General features: G+C 36.6%; 1 protein-coding gene across 16 annotated transcripts in view; it reads right to left on the bottom strand.

The window, feature by feature from the left end:
- Window positions 1–18,732, bottom strand: part of LOC110851398 (twitchin) — a 68,708-nt gene that overhangs the window by 40,990 nt on the left and 8,986 nt on the right. For 4 of the 16 annotated variants that reach the window (XM_035852909.1, XM_035852913.1, XM_035852921.1 and 1 more), the window contains 23 exons: window positions 18,036–18,256; window positions 17,648–17,959; window positions 17,478–17,568; window positions 17,232–17,404; window positions 16,959–17,156; window positions 16,784–16,863; window positions 16,542–16,708; window positions 16,045–16,424; window positions 15,787–15,846; window positions 15,282–15,590; window positions 15,092–15,151; window positions 12,899–13,039; window positions 12,666–12,755; window positions 12,278–12,403; window positions 11,188–11,217; window positions 7,752–7,817; window positions 5,206–5,379; window positions 3,538–3,597; window positions 1,799–1,940; window positions 1,600–1,664; window positions 1,413–1,533; window positions 1,211–1,261; window positions 1,004–1,140 (listed from right to left, as the gene is read on the bottom strand). In XM_035852909.1, coding sequence (XP_035708802.1) covers window positions 1,004–1,140; window positions 1,211–1,261; window positions 1,413–1,533; window positions 1,600–1,664; window positions 1,799–1,940; window positions 3,538–3,597; window positions 5,206–5,379; window positions 7,752–7,817; window positions 11,188–11,217; window positions 12,278–12,403; window positions 12,666–12,755; window positions 12,899–13,039; window positions 15,092–15,151; window positions 15,282–15,590; window positions 15,787–15,846; window positions 16,045–16,424; window positions 16,542–16,708; window positions 16,784–16,863; window positions 16,959–17,156; window positions 17,232–17,404; window positions 17,478–17,568; window positions 17,648–17,959; window positions 18,036–18,256 — 3,254 coding nt within the window. Of the gene's footprint in view, window positions 1–1,003; window positions 1,141–1,210; window positions 1,262–1,412; window positions 1,534–1,599; window positions 1,665–1,798; window positions 1,941–3,537; window positions 3,598–4,213; window positions 4,256–4,664; window positions 4,710–5,205; window positions 5,380–7,751; window positions 7,818–8,050; window positions 8,647–11,187; window positions 11,218–12,277; window positions 12,404–12,665; window positions 12,756–12,898; window positions 13,040–15,091; window positions 15,152–15,281; window positions 15,591–15,786; window positions 15,847–16,044; window positions 16,425–16,541; window positions 16,709–16,783; window positions 16,864–16,958; window positions 17,157–17,231; window positions 17,405–17,477; window positions 17,569–17,647; window positions 17,960–18,035; window positions 18,257–18,732 lie in introns of those variants that run through there. The other 12 variants (XM_035852911.1, XM_035852912.1, XM_035852910.1 and 9 more) reach the window with 12 other exon arrangements.

Raw genomic sequence — 18,732 nt, 5'->3', positions numbered from 1 at the left:
GAACAATCAAAAAATTTAGGTGAACAAATTAATTCGTGCATTTACAGTTAATATTGAAGCGTAGCATTATTGTTAACAAACCGATTTTATTGTTCAGGTGGTTTGTCAACCTAAGCACGGGTAATTTTAGCAAAGCCAAAGGGGAAGCCCGTATAGATGTACGTACAGTCAAAAGCCCATTCACAAAATCATCAGCCATTCCAACAAAAAAGACAAAATAATTAGTCAATTTGGACTCAAAACAAAATTTTTCGGAAAGAGTCGCCTTCAAAAGTGTGAGGAGGGTGGAGCGATTGAAAAAGTTCCGATCCCAAGTAAAAATCGGCCGATATTTCTGATCACGATGGGAATTTCATTACCCGTGCACAGGTTGTGCCACTACTACACTGTTGTTTGCATAACAGTAGCACGCACTTCAAAAAGACAATCACGGAAAGGTTTTATTAGAGTCAAGTTAATCAAAGAGACAGTGCGAGAGAAGAAAGATCGGTCTAATACATATGACTCCAACCTCCTTATGACTAAAGTGTTTCAGGTCAGGCCAGTCAGGAATCACTTCCGCCAGCATTGAAGGTCTTCGTGAAGGGCTTTTATCGCCTGGCTACAGACACCATACTCAATATTTATCAGCTAAATTACATATACCACGACCACCAACTGGAGGACAACAGGGGGACATTGGACAAACTAATACGACCAACAAAATGCACAAACTCAATACATCGGACTAAGTAAGACAAACAACGGGGTCACAACAAGAATAGTTTCACAAAAAATTACACGCAATAATACATAAAAATGACGTCTAAGTGGACATCACTACTGAAAGTGAAAGCTGTTGAAATAGACAGGAAAGAGAAGAAGTATGTACATACGTATATTCAAAAAGTCGTATTATCATCATTACTTTAATGCGATATGATATAAATATAATATTTTTCAATTTAGATGCAAGTATTTCCCACGGAGATAAAAAATCCGTGCGTATTAATAGAAAACTCACCCTCTCGATATGCTTGAGCTTGGGCTTATCATCCTTTGGAGTCTCTTTGAGGTCATACTCTAATTTCTCTTCTTGCTTTCCCCACTTGGCATACTTTCTCTTGGCCAACATTGCACGGAAGTCCATACCTCCGGCACCTAAACCATGGACAAAGTCATTCAGTGTTGATGATGATGCGGTTATAATTAGAGATTTATAAAGTCTGACCTGATACGAGGAGCTCGCACTCCTCTGCAGCTTCACCATGTTTGTTGGTGGCTGAAAACGTATGAAAATGTAATTTTCTTATCATATTTGATGCTCTTTTTAACATGCAAACGGATTCGTGAGACTGATTTTTTATATGTTTAAACGCATATAGTATCCGGAAAGGGGAATACAGTACAGAATTATCTGAACTTGTACTTACCCACAATTTTGTAACTTCCTTCATCATTAGGTTTGACTTTACGGATGCACAAAATGACCATATTATTGTCCCCATCAGTCACAAATCGATAACGGCCTTCATCCATAATTTCAGTGATGCCCTATACCTCAAATATTTAGTACTTGGCCCATAGTACAATAAAATTATATCATCTTTTAGTACAAACCTTGTAAAAACGGAACGTAGGAACTGGATTGCCTTCCACTTGGGCTGTGATGTAACCCGTCTTGTCTGTTAATCACGAATTAGCAAACGATTTTGCACATGAAAAATTATGCTTGACAACAAAGCATTAGCCAATACAGATAGGTCAACAATGTTAGTCTGAAACTTTGACATGTATCCCTCTTTCATATTCTTTGTACCTTCAACTGCCGTATACTTTTGATCGACAACAATTACTGGAGGGCCAGCGGCTCCTGTAGGCTTCAGAGGTGTGGATGGTTTGTCAATTTTCTCTTCCAAGTCTGCCACACTGGGACGTCGTTCAGTACTTGGTCGTCGACGCTGTATCATGTTACCAATATTTTTTGAAAATTTGTTTCCTTTTTAAAAGAATATTAAATATGACATTGAGCCAGAGCCACAGACACAGAGCCACTAAATAGTATAATGCGGTTATGAGTTGCAAGTTACGCCACGGAGCTATAATAACGTATATGATGAAGCAGGCCAGTTATTGTTTTATGACATTGACTCACTAAACATACATTTACACGTATACATATGTGAACAATGCAAAAAATTATTTCACATTATTAACGTAAATGATTTTAAGTGTTTTGAGATAGTTATTGACTATAAAAATTCTAAAGTTAAACTGTTTTTTACTCTTGAAAATTTGTCAACTGTCCTTAAAATCATTTTCTTGAATACAAAATGAGTAGAGTAGCCAAGCACGTACATAAACATGAAAAGCTAAAAAATATATATGTCGTATTAATACTGTATCACTTGCATGCAGCATTTATGAAACTTGAATGTTGTAATGAATAAAAGCTCAGAGTTGGTTAATGAGTTTTAAAGAGGACGATAGAACATTTACAAGCCAAAACAAACTAAATTTCTAAAATCAAGAGTAAAACTAAACAAAAAATCTTTAAAAAATGGGGCAAATAAATACAGGGGGGTCTAGTAACCTTCCGGAATAAGGAACTACTATATATCTACTTCAAAATGGAGACTATAAATGATCACCATAACAGGGTTTTCCCGACAATATGTATTTATTCGGCATCCTCCTTGCCGGGGATTTCCCTGATGGGACAAACTTGTCACTGTATGTCTATAGCCTGTGACAGCAGACTTTCAAAAAATTATTGACCTTCATGCATATTTCAAGAACTACAACGCTTACTACAAACTGACTACTACGTATTATTACTACTGCATAAATCGTATGCGACGAGGACCATAATAACCATTTACATATAGCAATCTCTATGATTTTTGTGTATACACTTTGCCTGGCAATTCAATGATTGTGAAGCATGCCATTTTTTTTATTTAACAAAGAAAAACAATAAAAGCAATAATACAAATCAACAAACTAAAAGAATAAAACCGCAGCACGGCACCAACCAATAAGTCTACAACGAGAAAAAATTTGTTCAATACCATCAAGTACGGTATAAAATGTCAAATATGTCTAAATGTTGGCCCGTGCAACGGAAAACACAAAATAGTACATGTGTATATACTCAAATTTACCTGGGTTTAAACCAGGTAGAAATTCAAGGTCAACACAAAATTTTAAAACTAAAAAAAAACTTAAAGTCCATGAAAATAAAAATAAAAATCAAACAAACGGGTAAAAATTTTAGACGGATGGACTCAGAGGACTAGACGGCGAGACTATCGACATTTGCAAGCATTTGCTTAAACATTTAAAGTGTCTAGAATAACTATACGTAAAAAAACCATAGACAGATTCATTTTCTGTTGAAAACTTTTTTTTTTACAAGGACATTCTACATTTATAATGTAAAAATATTTTAATAAAAAAATTACTAGACCGGACAACTGAATAACTACACGAATCAGACAGAGAAAATACATTAATGAATTCAATTAAAGGAGAGAATGGGCTGCAAGGGCCGCTTACATCTTTTTTGATCCCTTCTCCACCAATCTCTCCAGGTCGGGCGCCTGACTTTTTACCATGCTGTCAAAATCATCCAATATATACTTTGATAAATTTAAACGTTAAGACTTTGCGAATTTTTACATTATTTTAATAGAAATATAGCTAATTGTCTCAGAATACTTTTAACATTAAAAATACCATCCGTTGTCGGTCTTAGTCATCAATTATTTCACTTTCTTTATAGCTTTTTTTGTTCGTCTGGGAGTTTTTTGTCCTTGGAGAAAGGTTAGGATAAAAGGAGAAGGTTCTAAAAATGGGGAAATTATTGGTTGCAATCATAAAATAACTTAAGGGAATAATAATCTTGTTTCGTGCAGTTAAATCCGATGGAGGTGGTGTGTGAACTCATGCAGGAATTGTATATATGGTGAATATAAAAATTAACATAAAGTAACCAAAGTAAGAAAAAAATAGGCAAGAATTCAAGTATAACTTTTAATAGACTTCAAAAATTCTACTTGCTTCATACCTTTAAAAAATATCAGCAAAGAAATAAAAATTGTTCATCAGCCTTTATCATGAATTATGTATGAGAAAAAGTGCGACCTATGTATTTCTGACGTAGGCAACCCTGGCTCGTATGAAAAATAATGCCAGAATATATTCATTTACGCAGTTGATTTATAAGTCTCACCTGTCCCCCGAAACCAACCTCACCAGGTCGAAGTTTTCCACCCTGCGCTCAAAAAAGTTCGTAATGACAGACAAAAGTTTGTAACATGACGTCCCCAAAACTATTTGCAAGAAGGAGCTGTTCTGTGGAGCTATTTGTAAAAACCTCTGTAAAAACCTCAATTAGCTAATAAATATATGATTGAGTGAGAGTCGTTCTAGGACACACACGTCGGAGATGATGAGATGAGTGTGCACTTTGGGGTAAAACGATACGACATAAAAATTGTAATGAAAAAATCAACGATACGAACGTAAAAAATGCGAGACAAAACGCAGCACAGTGTTACTTGTGAAAAAATATAGTCATTCGGTGCAAAAATAGCAGAGTCATCAAAGTGTGAAAGGTCAAGACCAACAAATATTATAATGTTTATAGCGTTGAACCCTGAGTGGTCAGTAGTAAGTCTCACCTTCCTATCCTCCATAACTTCCCCTGGTCGGAGTTTCCTATGCTCCTAACAACCATTCATTTTAATCAGGGCTTGTTCTACACAAAAATTCAAATTTTCCGAAAATTCCATCAAAAATCAGTTGGAATTTGTGGATGTATAAGTAAAGTGTCTGAAGACTACTATGGTATGGTTGTGGTTGTGTAAATCTGGTGGTAGTGAATTTTCATGGATAAACTGGTTGACGAGGACATTCGTCCGTTCACACGTTGGTACGTGGTACAAACGGCGAAAAGCTGAAAAATATGTTCAATTGGACTACTGGTAAGGAAATGAGGAGTAGTAAATGGGAAGGGAAGTGGAAGAGAAATGTCATGATTTACACAACTTCCTTCTTACGTTGTCGAATTTATAAAATTAGATTATATAAAAGTGTCGACGAATTTCCGACGACAACACACAATGGTACCGATAGCCCATCATAAGTACCATTTACGAGGAGGAGAAATTTCTTGGAATAATAATTTATTGGTAAAAAGAGGGCATGAGGGACAAAGGTTACCTCATCTGTAATGATAAGAGACGGCCTTCTGCCCCCTTCTGGTTCTGGAGGAATGAGAGATCCACGTCGGGAGGATGGTCCACTGCCTGGGGCCAAGGAGCCTTTTCGGGAGGCATCCTTGTTGTCAACTACTACCTTTGGGGGTTCCACTAGTTTAGGAGCCCCAGGTGCCGCCTAGAGTTACATCAGAGTAAGAATAATATTAATAACAATAATTATAAAATGTGTGTCAAGCATAACTTTAAACATCTTCAAATGATATAATGTTAGTGGGAATGTTGGTTGTTGAGATGGTTTGTTTCTTGGGGATTGGGCGGATAATACACAAATAGTGGATATTTCGGTGGAAATTGTGGGGGTTTAACAAGGCAGAGACAAAAGACAAAAATACTGCATCCATCATTCGCATTCCAATAATAAGCCCACAGTACAGAGAGGATTTTCATACTCGCATCAAATCCAATGCTGGTGAAAATAGGAACTATGTATGTTTTGTGAACGCTATGAATGAATGAATAATTTGAAACGTTACAAGTCGTCTGTCAGTTACAGATGACGGGAACTTATTTTTGTTCACTTGAGCTCAATCAGCACAACGGGTGCCAATTCGAATCTGATTTAACAAGTTACCTTTGCCAGAAAAGTGGGGAACAAACAGTTAAGATTTTGGTATGTGTTTACATATATATTAGTCATCGGATCCTGATCGGAGATTGGCAGTTTGTAATAATAAGAAAATCCATTCAAAATCCATGTCATTTGCCAAATTTAAGCACCACTACTGTGTTTCGATATTGTCCATAATACATCACTCCTCATCTCTATTTTTACTTTATGATTCAAAGTCACAACATGCCTTCAGCTTTTTGGTAACTTGTATTTGTAGAAATCTCACAAATTTGTCAACCGTTTTTCAACATTGGAGATTTTAAAGTATTTAAAAATGTGGTATGTAAGATGAAGCCAATCTGTAAAAAGCCACATTGACAAGGAACATGCATACTTATTCAGATTGTCCTTGCTCTTAACATTCTGCCCTGTCCTACATTATACAAAAATTGAAAGATGCCATTATTTAATAGCCATTCATACATTGCTGTTGTCGTATTTAAATATATGCATAATAAGTTGGACGATGGCTGAGGATGACTATTGGAGAAATTGTACACGCAGGTGGCACACATAACATTCATTAATCTTCGAACATCGTCAATCGATGTCATTAAAAGTTGAGTTGCACTGAAGAACAATGTTGTTAGATAAGAGGCCAATATAAACAAAGCATGCTGATTAATAATTTGGACAGTCGAAGGTCGGAAAATGAAATGGGAAGCGTTTTTAAGCACACCTACATAGATAGCGAAGGGGTCTACTAGTCTAAAAATCGGAGAACGTACATAAAACATACATAGAACCACAACAAGCTAGATATATGCTTAATCTAAGTCATTTAAATTTGTAAGCTCAAGTTATCAATCGACATATAAATTAGTATTGTGTTGGTTGTCTCCTAAATGGAACTTACAACTGGAAGTCTTAGCTAAATATATCGAAAAATTACTAGTACATAACACTGGGCTAAATTTTAACCAAATCTTTGACCACGTCCTCGTCACTTTAAGTGATAATAATATTATGCGTTTATCACATACGATATAAAATTAACAACCCAATTAATTAAATTATAAATCTGAGATATATAATGATGTATGTACGTAGATGTGCCATAATTGCTGGCTAGTTGCCAGCCTGCTGTCTTGTTCGCATGAAACTTTTGCATGAAACAGCGTTCAGTACGGAATACCAAAGTCACTGATCCGTACTGCCCTGTAAATATTAGCACAATACTTTGGCCATCAACGAATAAGTGAGTTAACACAATTACCTACTTATTTACTTGGAGTAATTTGCAATTAGCTCAAACACTTGAGTACGCTGACACGAGTAAAGAAATTATTGTTATTATTTTTTCTCAGTCATCCCAACAATTGAAATTATCCAGCCTGACATAAATACACTTAGGATTTGCGTGCATTTACTAGAAAGCATACGCAGTAGCCATTCCACTTACACCAAATTACCTTATGCCCAGCACTTTTTGGAGGTGGAGGTTTCGTTGCAAGCCTTATTGCATCGTGATCTCGATTTATAGTTGAGAATAATTGGGGAATATCAAAACCACTGTTCCTTTGTGGCATTTCCTTCTCTGCTTTATTTGATGGTTCCATTTTTATATGTGGTCGTGACATTCGAATTTTTTATTTCGTCAAACCTCCTCGGCTTTCAATCAGATAAGGTTTGGTTATGTATTACGCTTTCACTTTAGAACAACTGTACATGTTGGACGTAAACTGAAAACTAATTTTGTATGCCAGTTCAATTAGTTGGAGAGTTTTATGAAATAATAGACCCCTGTAATTAATGAATTCGGAGAGATAAAATGAGAGGGACAAAGGTAATTTAAAGGCTATAATTTTAAGCAAACAAAAAGGGTAGTAAAAACGCAAGAAAACTCTGTAGGAATATCAATCACCAAATTAAAATACCTTATTTCCGGGAGTGGAAATTTTAGGCGGTTCTTTTTTCCCCGCATCAAACTTTCCAGGTAATTTCTACAAGAAAATTGTGGTTGAAAATCGAAGTTGACTTTATATTTATTTGTATATCAATTATCCACAGCAATTAGTTCTTTCACCTTCACTTTCACAAGTAAAAAATAGAAACAAAAGAAGAAAATAATTCAAATTTGGGATTTTCATATATGTACAAAGACTGAACTAAATAGGAGCATGATTTAATAATGACGCGGATTTGGTACATGTAATTGGATCGTGTTGGTACATACCAGAGGCATCTTTAATATTGATTTTTTATGAACAAGGAAGTTTCCACACGACCAGGTGTAAACAAAACGGAAGAACGATGAACAAGAATGAACACCACATTCATTCCTTTTTTCGAAGACACTTAATTTTCTGAATTACTTTTCTAAACTAAATAATCACTAGTTGAGCAATGCTTTTTAAGATGTGGCATGTGCGTCAAACCACTTTCACATTTTACTTTACTACATTACTATCGAACCATTTTCCTGGGGTAGCACAGCCCATAGCGTAACTTTGTTGTGATGTGAAAATGGGTTAAGGGTCCCGCAAAAGCGGGCACATTCCCTGACGGACACGCCACCAACCATAGAACACCACTTTTCCCTCCTCCTCCTCCCTTTAGTCTTTGACCAGGGCCTACAACAGCGAACTTTGCTACCCACAAGCCTTTGATTACCGCACGTTTTCCTCACCACACCCAAACCACAGCACTGCAGACGCAACTTTTCCTGATAAAGATGGCCTCCCAACAATCGGACAATTAGGACTAACACCAGAAGAAGGTATCTTATTCTCCCTAATTCTAAAGACAACAAAAGACGCAGACGTCCCACGAAAGCACTGCTTCCAATCCCAACCGAGCAGAACTGAGAAGCTCGATCGCTTAACATTTACAGTTAACATTGAGCATTAGATTTCCATCTGTGCCAGATAAGCCACATATCGCAAAGATACGGTACACTAGAAATATTGTGGTACGTTTCGGTTTACTTGCTCAACGTCAGTTTTTGTTAAGAAAATATCCAACCATTAATACGACCGACCAAAGCCGGAGAGACAGAGGGCATATACATACATATATCTAGAGAAAGATTTTCGGGGGTCTGTTCTTCTTCCAAGAGAGAGAACTATTAAGGAACTTCCTGGCACGGAGTTAGTTGAGATTTTAAAATAAAAAATGTTGATTATCTTAGCTAAGATGAAACCATTCAAATCGCTGAGCACATTGGGTTAGAGAAGAAGAAGACGGTAAGCAATGAGTTCCAGACGAGTCTCTTGACTGAGGAGGACACAAGATATATTGTACATACAAACAGCCTACTGAACTTACTTGGCACTAGCCACTCTTTTAAAAAACACTAGTACAATTAACCAACTAACCGGCCCTGTTTTCCACCAACTTCTTCTTCACCGGGGAAATACTGCTATCATCCCTTCCGATTCACACATTCACACTACAACGCTCAAACGGATCATGAGATCGGAAGTGAGATCAGCACAACAACAAGATCCAAAACAAGTCTTGTCTTATTTTCGTGTGAACATTCTATTCAATCAAATCTGTCAAATCTGTAGCACTATTCAAATAAATATTACTCCTACTATTTAACCCTAAGATAAAAGAAATCGTGCTTCCAATTGTCAATCAATGACAACAAGAACGGAAATTCACCAGTTAAACTAACGCCTATCAGTGGAGCATTAATGCCTATTCTTGTCGGGTTTGACCCATGTTTAGCTCACTCGTTCAAACACTTTCCTTAAAAAATACATAGACTCGAATAATGTTTTATTATCTGCAATAAATGGTTTCACACAAATCTGCTAAACTGCCAGTAATGCGTCCATGTAAATTGATTGAGCAACGCGAGAATACTTATTTTATGAGTTTCACATCGTTAGCGTTGCAGTAAGCTCCAAGCACTCGGCTGTGGTAGTATTCATGTGGTATTTTCCAAATATTTTTCAAGGAAACAAGACAAACTCTCCCACACGCGAATCGGATCGGGTACGTATTCTTCATTCGGCATGTTGCACTTTTTGGTGAATGAATCTCATTCCATATGCATATGTACTCCACTCATCACGAGTTTCAGAAAAATAAAATGTAACCACCAAGGTCGCTGCTATTTTTGATCTCCTTGCTCCACATATGATTTTATGAACCTGTTTTAATTTAATTTGAACCTGGAAATGCACCATGAAAAATGATTCCGTTACTTACCACTAATTAAGTCTAATGCGAATGAAACCATATCTTTTCCATCGCAGACGATAATTAGGTAATTATTTTGAAACACTCTCTACAGCTGCGTTCACATAAAACTTTAGGACAAAGATTGCCTGTCAGTGCTGTGTCTGCAAAAAACTTTCTGGTTTTTCTCAATATATTTTAGCAAACAGTCGTAGAAATACTATGTATTAAACGTGTTGTTTTTCTTTTTTGTTTACACACGTAAACATTCAGCAGGTAAATTTTCTAATCAATGAAAACATGTAGTGATAATCTGACTAACTATCATTATAATTACGAAATAACAACAAGTCTGATAATAAAAAGATGTGTACTGTTAAATATAAAATTCTACGAAATGCTTATTCTACCACACCATCAACCGGACAATGATTATTACAATTTTGTACAATTTCTTACTACATTTAGCAACAAACATTTACATAACACTGACTAACAATAAAAAAAGCACGCAAAATAAAGAAATGTCATGAAGCAATTCAACTAATTGTGGTATTTGACAATGATGTCTTTGTGAAAGTGACCTAAACAATTTATATTGTCAAATCCAAGTAATAAATACGACCAAGCAATCTATTTCTGGTGTGCTTACTCAAGCGATAACCTCTTTGCCAGTCTCCTCCAATAAATAAAACTGGTTAAATTAATGCATTAAAAGTATTTAATCTCATTCTGCGAGACACTAACGCTAACGATACACACCCATCGTCGTAACGACATCTTTATACTGTAAAGTTACTTGAATGCACCTAAGCAAGTTCCTGTTTATTATACATACGCAAGTATTTATTAGTCTCCTCAGCAGTATGAATCTCGAGAAAAGAGAATAAAAAGTAAGAGAGAGAGGAGAAAAGACAAGTGGATGAAAGGAGAACCGACCCAAATTCCCAACCATCCGTAGAATACACAAATGCTGCTACAACGTCTGTGTGTACCCACTAATTTCCCCTCTCTCGTGACGATAATGCATATTTATTTCAATGCTATGATTTGAAAGAAGCTGAAAAAAGTTCAGCTTGTTTCCTGAATGCAATTATTGACTGGCTATATAAGTTCATACAAGAACGAATACATACACAAACAAACTAACAAATGAGGGAACAAGATATATGAGATTGTTACCTTCTCCTCAGTCTTTTTGTCCTCTGGTTTCTGAAATGAGAAGTAATACGAAATGAGGAACAAGTCAAATAACTAGGATTTTTTCAACGAACATTCTTCGTCGAAGAATCACAGAATTTAAATTGAATTTGACTTGAATTGGTTAGACGATTGGCCCGAAACAGAGCTCATCAATATCGCAGTTTAGTGAATAAAAATGTAAATAAAATAACACAAGATGTACGTCACTCAATAAAATGTAGCATGCACGGCATGTTGCTTGAAGAAATACCATTACTTCCAACAAGGATTCGAATTAGAGGAGTAGTTAGTTGACCTGTCAGCACCCTTTGATTAACATGTTACAGAGTTATGACAGCTACTAACAATGGAACCTTTTTTCAAGCTACACCGGGATCGATTAGCGAGTTATGTCAAAAAATCAAGCTAAAAATTAGGAGTTACATGACGCTTATCTTTCCGTTGAATGGCCCTTTTGAAGAAAAATATTAGAGGTCAAAGTTCACACGAGCGCCTTGGTTTTTGCCCCGTGGAGGAAAAAGCAAGAGAAAATTTGCTCAAAAATCGAACTTAACCGCCAATATTTTTCTTCAAAGGGGCCATTCAACGGAAAGAGAAGTGTCACGTGACTTCTGATTTTTAGTTTGATTTTTTGGCATAACTCGCTACTCGATCCCGGTATAGCTTGAAAAGAGGTTCCATTGTAAGTATGTATATAAGTATGTATAAATTTGTTATATTATTGCAGGTAAAAATTTATGTCAATGATTACAATTTTTATAATTTAAAACTTCTTTTTATGTACGTCGTGAAATGTTGATTTTCAAAAAATATAAAAAGTCCAGTTTAATAAAACAGCTAAAACGTTAAAATTGCATTAAACTTGGATGTTACCCTGAATCTAGATAAGTGTATCAGATTATTAAAAATTAAAAATTATTAAAAACTCAATTTTTCGCAAAAATTATTATTTTAAAATAAAATAAAATGAAAATAAAAGTATATAAAAATTCGACAAAAAGAAGAAGATCAAAAATTGATTGTCAATTGATTGACTTATATTTTTTAAAAAAATGTAAAGTGTGTGTACGGGTGAATGTCGATCCACTTTGACCTCTGGAACACGTCGCCGTCGATCAATCACACTGTCGTCACTGTCGTCCTCATCAATTTCAGGAGAATCCTCAGACTCGGTCGCCTCTCTCAACTCTGGCAACTATCAATTCACATTAACGCAAAATCGAGGGACATGGGACAAGCAGTAACGAGGGATTGCACAATGCAGTTCTTAAAAATTTCATTTCATCAAACAAAAAATCGACGCAAACCTTATCCAATGGTCTCATCTTAATAAAAATTTGTTGATTTATGTATCATGAAAGGTCAGGGTATAAAATGCGTGCATCCACACACACATCATTGCTGCATAGTTCAAGTCCCACAAAACTCGTAGCGATGGATTAGTCTTAAAACCTTACCTTTATGCTCAAATCTACTTTCTCCTTGGGTTTTTCTTCTTTTTGTGCCTTGGCCTCCTCTGCTAGCTGCTCAGGGGTTTTAAACTGGATCTGATAACAGGACAGATGGACATGCGTAAATGCACAAACGACAAGCAAAATATGACAAGTCCAATACATGCATACGTGTATCGGTACTGTGTACGTATGTAAGTATGCATGTATGGTGGTCTCATTATCCAGTCTCAATTTACCTCGCTAGCCTGTTTAGCATCAGCCTTTTCTTTAGTTGCTTTAGCTTTGGGCACTTCAGGTTCTTTGATTTCAGGTTTACTGGCCTTTCTCTTGGCGGCTGGTTCTTTCTCTTCCACTTTTTCGGGCTCGGGCTCTTTTGGCTTAAAATCATAAATTGTAGGCGAATGAGTATCAACTCAAGACAAGGCAAACGAGAGACAAAAGGTAAATTCATATATTTAAGATTATCTTCCTAGTATGCATGGCATCAAGTGAGTGCAAATATTCAGTAATTTGCCATATTGTTTATCATCCGAAGACGGAGACACAAAGAAATAAAATCCATTTAGTTTCACATATATGTACAAGAAATTCTTTTATGAAATCATGACGAGAGAGAGTGAGAGAGAGAGAGAAATGGATTGCATATGTCATACTACACTGAATTATTTGTGTTAGCATTTGTCAAGAGGGCATGGCCAAGTTCCGTCAAGCAAATGGACCATCATCATATCATCATCGCTCTCCACTGGAAATGCTGAAGTAGTGTATAAAGATCAGTAAGATGTCAAACCTGAATCCACTTCAAGTTTCTAAACCTGACGATGAGTTTAGCCGTTAAGACAGGTTCACATCACTTGGATGAAATGAACTCATACATTGTACTCGTCGTTGTACTACTCTCTGTGGTAGTGGAATTGTATGTAGATTGTCTCTAAAATAGCTCATAAGGGCCTTCTTAAGCAAATCTCTTACAACTTAAAGCTCTATTTTTAGCCCAAATTTGCTCGCAACTTGCTAATTTTGTTTCATTCCCACCACCACCACCACCACACTGTTGACTAAACTCTTTACTACCACTATACATCTACTCTAAAATCATTACTCTCAGTTGACACTTTGCATTGCACCATCCTGATGATGCATACATACATATTTTCGACATTGCGCAATATTGTTTCAGGTGGTAGCGACTAATTATTTCTTACCAGCAATTTACAATGCATGCATTTATATGCATACGATTAAGTTACACTGCATTGATTATTGATTTCCTGTTAATATTAATTGAAATGCAAGTACGATGATGCAATTAAACCATTACCCAGACTAAACTGGTATCTACTCCCACACACCTTTGGTCTATTATGCATTATGTAATCACTTTGTCAAAAAATGGAATGACGAAGACCTCCATCACTTAAAAACCGTTTAAAACTGGTACATGAATATTGACATGACGTGACAATAGGAGTCCTGCTCAGATGTTTTGTCTTGAGTTTCTCGGAAGAAAGAGTAGAAAGATAAGATTTGCGAGTCGACTTGCTAAAATGCATACTTTTCTGAATTGTACACTAAACTATCATGATTTAAAATGTGTGGTGCTTTAAATTTTCTCGTTTGCATCTTTTGATCTTTGACTAACTTTTGAAAAGAAGACTCTGTGTCTTTCTTTTACAAATAGTGGAGTGGATACTAAGACAAGCACATGATAATATTATAACATGTACTATTACTGCTGCTGCTACATACTGCTGCCACTACTTTTTTGCTAATCGGTTGGTTGTAAGTAAGTTTACTTTTTAATGTATTTTGTAGCCAGCTCATACATACATACACATGCACGTTCTCTTTCTCCGGCATTTGATGCGTTATCCTCCCTGCTCGACGAATATCTTATCGTTAAAGAGTTTATGGTAGAGAAGATGGGATGGTGGGTTCCTCTATTTTTATTTCGAGACTCCCGAACGGAGGAGGAGGTGTGTATGCGGTAAGGAAATGCAGTGCAACAGGAATGTTCGAGATCTAAAAATATTTCAGCAGCCACTTTACTAACTCACTCAATTGCTCTCTCTATCTCTCTCTCTCTCTCTCTCTTTGCTGAGTTTACTCAAAATCACCCAATTCTCCAACCTAATCAAGCGAGAATCAAGACATCCGTAATAATATATATCTGATCACCCCATCATCATCCTTTCATCTTTATAATTTTTGCACGCTCTATGCAATCATTGTGATTGATAATAAAATCAAACCGCACGACTACTCTTGTAAATCTGGATTGCTCCTGTTTTTCTAAATCCTACTCAAATGTTTTGAAATATATTTATGATCTGTCATGTAAGGCGTGATGTGCATCAGATAATACGTATACACCTGTTTAGTATATCTCTCACTCGGAACGACGGCAATAACAGCAACAAAATGTTTACCTTGGGTTCTGGCTTCTTGGGCTCTTCCACTACTTTGGCTTTTGCACCTTCCTCTTTCTTCTGAGAGAGAGGTGGATTTAGTGAAACAAAATGCAAACAAGGGAAACCGTTTTTTAGTTACATACTACTCATCATCATCTAAGAGTTGAAGTCACAAAAAATGACCGTTTCGCACAACACAAAATGTTACCTTTGCAGGTTCAGGCTTTTTGGCCTCAACCTCTTTCTTTTTGGGCTCCTCTTCCTCCTGCTTTGGTTTCTGCTGGGCTATCTTTTTAGGCTCGTCAACCTCTTTCGGTTTTGCGGCCGTTTTCTTAACTTCCTCTTCTTCCTTGGGTTTTGAAACTGTCTTTTTAGCCTCTTCTTCTTCCTTGGGGTTTGAAATTGTCTTTTTGGGCTCTTCTTCTTCCTTGGGTTTAGAGACGGTCTTTTTAGGCTCTTCTTCTTCCTTGGGTTTTGGAGCTGGAGTCTTTTCCTTTGGTTTTAGTTCATCTTTCTTCTACAAGAATGTTACGAGCTTTGTGTACTTAGGTTTATAAACTAGACTAGTTGTTATTTTAAAAAATCATTACAAAATCAAAGGCAGTTTCAAAAGGAAACAATAATAATAACAATAATACTAACGTGTGTCAACCAGTAACATAACAGACTGGAATGACGGTTGGAGGCAAAACGAGATGAGAAAATAAACAAACCTGCGACGGAGGCTCTTCTGGTTTCTTCTTGGGTTCGACTTGGGGCTCTTCGTCTTTGGGCTAAAATTTCACACACGCAAACCAAACTGTGAAATCTCACGCTACACCAGCAAAAGCCAAATACGATAAAGTCCATACTTTCAACGGCAGAAATAATTGACGTAATTAGAATGGTGCAAAGTTGTATAGATAATATAATGACGAGCTTAATTAGAATATGCTATCGAAAATAATTAAAATAAAGTAGTCATTCCTTACCTTTTTTTCCTCCACCTTTTTCTCGGCAACCTTTTTCTCCTCGACTTTCTTCTCTGCGACCTTTTTCTCTTCTACTTTTTTCTCTTCGACCTTCTTTTCTTCAACCTTTTTCTCCTCCACTTTCTTTTCCGCCACCTTTTTCTCTTCGACCTTCTTTTCTTCCACCTTTTTCTCTGCTACCTTTTTTTCTTCGACTTTTTTCTCCTCGACTTTCTTTTCCTCCACCTTTTTCTCTTCGACCTTCTTTTCTTCCACCTTTTTCTCTGCTACCTTTTTTTCTTCGACTTTTTTCTCCTCGACTTTCTTTTCTTCGACCTTTTTCTCCTCGACTTTCTTTTCTTCTTTTTTCTCCTCCTTCTTCTCCTCCACTTTCTTTTTCTCTATAATTAAATTTAAACCAAAATTAGATTAGATTTAGAGCCAGGCAAATTATTTTCATGACTAAATTCGACAATATATGACAAGTGAATAGGTGAGCACAAGTTATTCTTTCGAACCTTGAACAGTCAACGTAGCTTCAGATTCGTTGGACCCAAATTCGTTTTTAACCACAATTTTATAGGTCCCAGTCAATTCCTTGGTGCAGGATGTGATGACTAGTTTGGCGATTTTGCCATCAAACGTGATTTTCACGTCCTTGGTTTCTTTGATGATTGTCGTATTTCTAGCAAGAAGGATAAAATTGGTAAAGAAAAGAACCAAGTTACTAAGTTTCTAAATGAAATTAATGTGTGCATACTTTGTCCAGGTCACTGTGGCCTTCTTGTCAACACTGGAAAGTTCACAGTAAAACTCGGCACTCTTGCCTTCTTCCACGGTCTGTAATAATTTAAGTAAAGTTGTATTTCGAATTATATTTTTGTGTGGGGATCTTTTCACAGTAAAAATTATTTGCATGCAAGACAACTACTTACGCTAGATTTGAGTCCTTGAGAGAACTTTGGAGCCTCTCCCTTTGCCTTTTTATCTTTGGGTTTCTCTTCTTCAGGGATTTCTGAAACTTCCACCGTCTGAGAGGTCGTTTCACCCTTTTCGTTTTTAGCCACGTATTTGTAAACTCCTTTGTCTTCTTTGGTAGCTTGGGAAATTTCGAGTTGGATTTTGTATTCGCCCTAAAATGCAATTTTATTGTGTTATCAGGAAAGTTTTCCACTCTTTGTGGTATAATTCAAGATAATCTTACGTACCTTTGAGACTTGCTGAATATTTACAGACTTTCTGCTGTCCTCCTTCATCTTTGTTTGGTCTTTGAACCACTGCACTTCTGGGGGAGCAGCGCATCGGACATGGGTCTCAATTATGACCACCTTCGTCTTCTCTACCCGTACAACTCGGGGTTGCAGTTTTATCACGGGTGCAACTATGAAAATTCAGAGGATCGGATCAGTTGGATTATATGTCATTTCATAGTGCGTCATTTCAAGGTTACTCACTTTCAATGTTTAACGTCAAATTGGCATTAATTTCTCCAAATTCGTTCTGAATATTACATTTATACAACCCACTGTCCTCGGGTTGTGGATCCTGAGACAATTAAATCATTAATATTCATCAGAGACTTTTTCTCAGAATCATCAACGTATGTATCTGACAAACAACTTACGCTGATTTCTAGTCGTATTATGTAAATTCCACTTTCTTCCTTAATTGAAATGGAAAATTTGGAAGATGATTTAACTTCTTGACCTTCACACGTCCAAATGAATGTTGGTCTGGGGTCCGCTTTCACCCGGCATTCCATAACAATGAGCTTTCCACCTTTCTCTGACACTATTTTCGGTTTCCCGTCGAATGTGGGTGCCAGCCCTTCGGGTTCAGGTTCGGCTTCGATATTTAGGTTTAGATTGGCATTAGATTCACCGTGAACATTTTGTACATGGCACCGATAAGTTCCACCATCCTGACCGCCTGGTTCCTACGCTCACACACAAACAATGACTCCATTTGCATAAGGCACTATTATTTGCGTAAAATTCAATTTATGCAAATACCTTAATCTCCAAAATGAGATCATAGACGTCCGCTTCTACCTCCACGGTTCTCATACTGATTTTGGAGGACTCTTTAACTATCGTTGTGCCTCTAAACCAACTCACGGTGGGCGTAGGATTCGCCTTACACCGGCATCTCATCGTGATTATCGTACCGGTCGAGTTGGGGGTGATTTTAGGTTTCTCAATAAATGTTGGTGCGATTCCTCCTTCATCGCCACCTTTATGAAAACAAGAACTCATATTTTGTACCATAATCGGGTCAAGTAAAACGTTAGGTGATTACATTTCCAGAATAAAACACACATATATATTTAATCAATCTGACACGGGTTAATTAAACTATACAAGCGCGATTGAACTCTTTCCCGCCGTAAGTGTCTTATTTTTTGTTGGATTATCAATTTTTAATTGATAATCAATCAATACTGACAATTCCACAAATTTGAGATGCACACAGCATGAGCCAGCGATGCGCTTGCAATCAATAATACAAAATTCATGGACTCGGCATATAATAAATAATTTTGAAATAATTCATGGTTGTTCATTCCTTAATAGATCACGTGGATTTAGCGTTGATTGATTAATTATTTAAGCCAAGGATTGCATGCCCTTATCTCTCATATATCTTAAACTCACTCCTTCTCACAATATACATATGTATGTCTCGTCCTGTACATAGTTTAGAACACTG

Source organism: Folsomia candida, unplaced genomic scaffold, assembly GCF_002217175.1.
Source record: "Folsomia candida strain VU population unplaced genomic scaffold, ASM221717v1 Fcan01_Sc006, whole genome shotgun sequence".
Classification (NCBI taxonomy): domain Eukaryota; kingdom Metazoa; phylum Arthropoda; class Collembola; order Entomobryomorpha; family Isotomidae; genus Folsomia; species Folsomia candida.
Note: the sequence above shows the minus strand (reverse complement) of the source record. Positions and strands in the feature narration are given on the sequence as shown.